The 2,502-nt window shown below is 51.8% G+C and overlaps 1 protein-coding gene across 1 annotated transcript in view; it reads right to left on the bottom strand.

Moving 5' to 3' along the window:
- Positions 1–227: 227 nt before the first annotated feature.
- The window catches only part of LOC104981085 (proproteinase E), a 7,450-nt gene continuing 5,175 nt past the window's right edge, over positions 228–2,502 (bottom strand). Inside the window, exons 6-8 of the mRNA XM_010829994.1 lie at positions 2,310–2,452; positions 999–1,151; positions 228–317 (exon numbers count right to left, since the gene is read on the bottom strand). Of these exons, the coding sequence (XP_010828296.1) occupies positions 300–317; positions 999–1,151; positions 2,310–2,452 (314 nt within the window). The 3' untranslated portion in view covers positions 228–299. The remainder of the gene's footprint in view (positions 318–998; positions 1,152–2,309; positions 2,453–2,502) is intronic.

The raw sequence follows: 2,502 nt of genomic DNA, 5'->3' as shown, positions 1-2,502 counted from the left end.
ACCAAGCAAGTCCCTCAACTGGTTTTAACCATGCCACGTCCTTTCCTGTCCCCTCACTCCCAGGCAAACGGGGATGCTTGGCCACTTGACAACAACTCCCTTCTATCTGAGCCTCATTTTTCTCTCATTCTAATATGAGGGGGTTGAGTCTTATTTCTACATATAACATCTAAGATTCTAGAAGTGGGCTGGAAAGAGAGAGGTGAGTCAAAGAAGAAAGACTCAAGTTGGAATTTTCTGAGAGATCTTTTATTTTTCACAAAGAGTGTGGATGGGCACTGCCACCTTGGCCTTGGTTCTTAGTTGCTTGCAATGATCTGAAAAAAAAAGGGGGGGAAAGCCAGAATGTAGTCAGGAGAACAGCTTCTAATGCCATATGGAACTGAGTTCAACTTCCAGCCATGTCACTCGTTAACTGTATGACCCCAGGAGAGTGACTGACCTCTCTAGCCTCAACTTTCTCATCTGTATAATGGGAGTGATCATAATACTTACTTCATGTGGGTTTTAAATTAAACACATAAGGTGTCATCACGGTTCCTGGCATATGTTTAAGAGTCCATAGATGGTGACTAATACTCTTGTCATGAACAATATTAATCCTCCCTGATCACTCATTCCCAGGTGAAGCTGGCACTGTCACTGGGGCCTGAGCTTCACCTATCACAGTGTCCGTCCCATTTCATCAGTTTGCTCATTTAGTCATCTGTTTCCCACAAGCCACACATCACTCTATCCTCGTGACAAGAAAAGACCTGGACCAGAGGAGGCATTTCCTAAACACTTGTTGAAATAAGGAAGTTCAGTAGTGTTCAGAACTCTACCCAGAAGCCCTTGAGGCTGCAGAAAACATCCTCAAGCCCCTCTGGAAGGTCCCCAACCCCCAGCCCCAACTACTGATCTCCTGGGATCAGGATCTGCTGTTCTCACCCATCCCCCCAGCACCTCTCAGACGACCAAGCCCCCAGAGCCCTCTCCGCTCACCCTGCCCCGCTCACCTCGTCAATCCAATCAATGAAGGCTGAGACTCGTGTGAACACCGTGGGCTTCTTGATGGTGTTGCAGCCGAAGGCAGAAACGAAGCTGGTCACGCCATGGACCTGCCAGGAGCCATCTGCTGCTGGGCAGTTGAGGGGTCCTCCAGAGTCACCCTGGAACAGTCAGAGAGCCGTGGGGGACTGAGCCCCATCTGAGCTCCAAGGAATTGGTTCTGACTCTGGGGAGCTCGAGAAAGCCTTACATGGCCTGACTTCTCTGGGCCTCAGTTTGCTCCTTTGTGATGGGTTCGTGAGTGCACGCTAAGTTGCTTCAGTCGTGTCCGACTCTGTGATGCTATGGACTGTGGCCCACCAGGTTCCTCTGTCCAAGGGATTCTCCAGGCAAGAGTACTGGAGTGGGTTGCCATTTCCTTCTCCAGGGGATCTTCCTGACCCAGAAATCTAACTTACTTCTCTTATGTCTCCTGCATTGGCAGGCAGGTTCTTTACCACTGGTACCACCTGGGAAGCCCTTTGTGATGGGGAATGATACCAATTATGCCTATCTTATAAGATACGGTGACAGTTAGATGACAAGCCTACAGTCTTAGCACAATGCCTGGTAGAGAGGAAGCAAGCTAGTAGTAGTTCTGATTATTATTCCCACAGTTAGTATCATTCATATTCACTTATAGTACAATGAGAATATTGCTTAATTATGACTTCAGGACCCGAGAGCTGAAGGTGACTTTAGAGATCACGATGCCTATTTTCCTTGGTGTGAAGTGAAGTAAAGTGAGAGTGGTGTCCAGCTCTTTGCAACCCCATGGACTATGCAGTCCATGGAATTCGCCAGGCCAGAATACTGGAGTGGGTAGCCTTTCCCTTCTCCAGGGTAATCTTCCCAACCCAGGGATTGAGCCCAAGTCTCCTGCACTGCAGGCAGATTCTTTACCAGCTGAGCTACAAGGGAAGCCCAAGAATATTGGAACGGGTATCCTATCCCTTCTCCAGCAGGTCTTCCCGACCCAGGAATCAAACTGGGGTCTCCTGCATCGCAGATGGATTCTTTACCAACTGAGCTCTCAGGGAAGCCCCATTCCTTGATGTACTGAAGGGGACTCCCGAGGACCAGGAAGGCACAGTGATTTGCTCCAGATCAAGTCAGCGTGACAGACCAGGGCTGTGTGTCTGGGCTGCGCTGACTTCCTCCAAGTCCCGCCTGGCCTGGAGGCTGAATGGGCAAGATTCCTCCTCCGGCTCCCAGGCCCTGCACACCCAGCAGAGGGGCTGCAGCCCCGAACCGCCACGGGCGGGTGAGAGCTGACTCACGTTGCAGCCGGAGCGGGTGTCCCCGCCGGCGCACACCATGGTTTTCTTCACGGTGATGCCCCACCAGTCCCACTGGGAGCAGTGCTCATAGTCCACCACGGGCAGCAGCGCCTCCTGTAGCTTGTCCGGCAGCGGCCCGCCAGCTGTGCAGACAGAGAGCAGTGAGCCGGGGCCGTGGGGGGCCGAGCCCAGG

The sequence above is a fragment of the Bison bison genome, unplaced genomic scaffold (genome assembly GCF_000754665.1).
Source record: "Bison bison bison isolate TAMUID 2011002044 unplaced genomic scaffold, Bison_UMD1.0 scf7180017864516, whole genome shotgun sequence".
NCBI lineage: Eukaryota > Metazoa > Chordata > Mammalia > Artiodactyla > Bovidae > Bison > Bison bison.
This window is presented reverse-complemented; position numbering and strand designations above follow the sequence as displayed.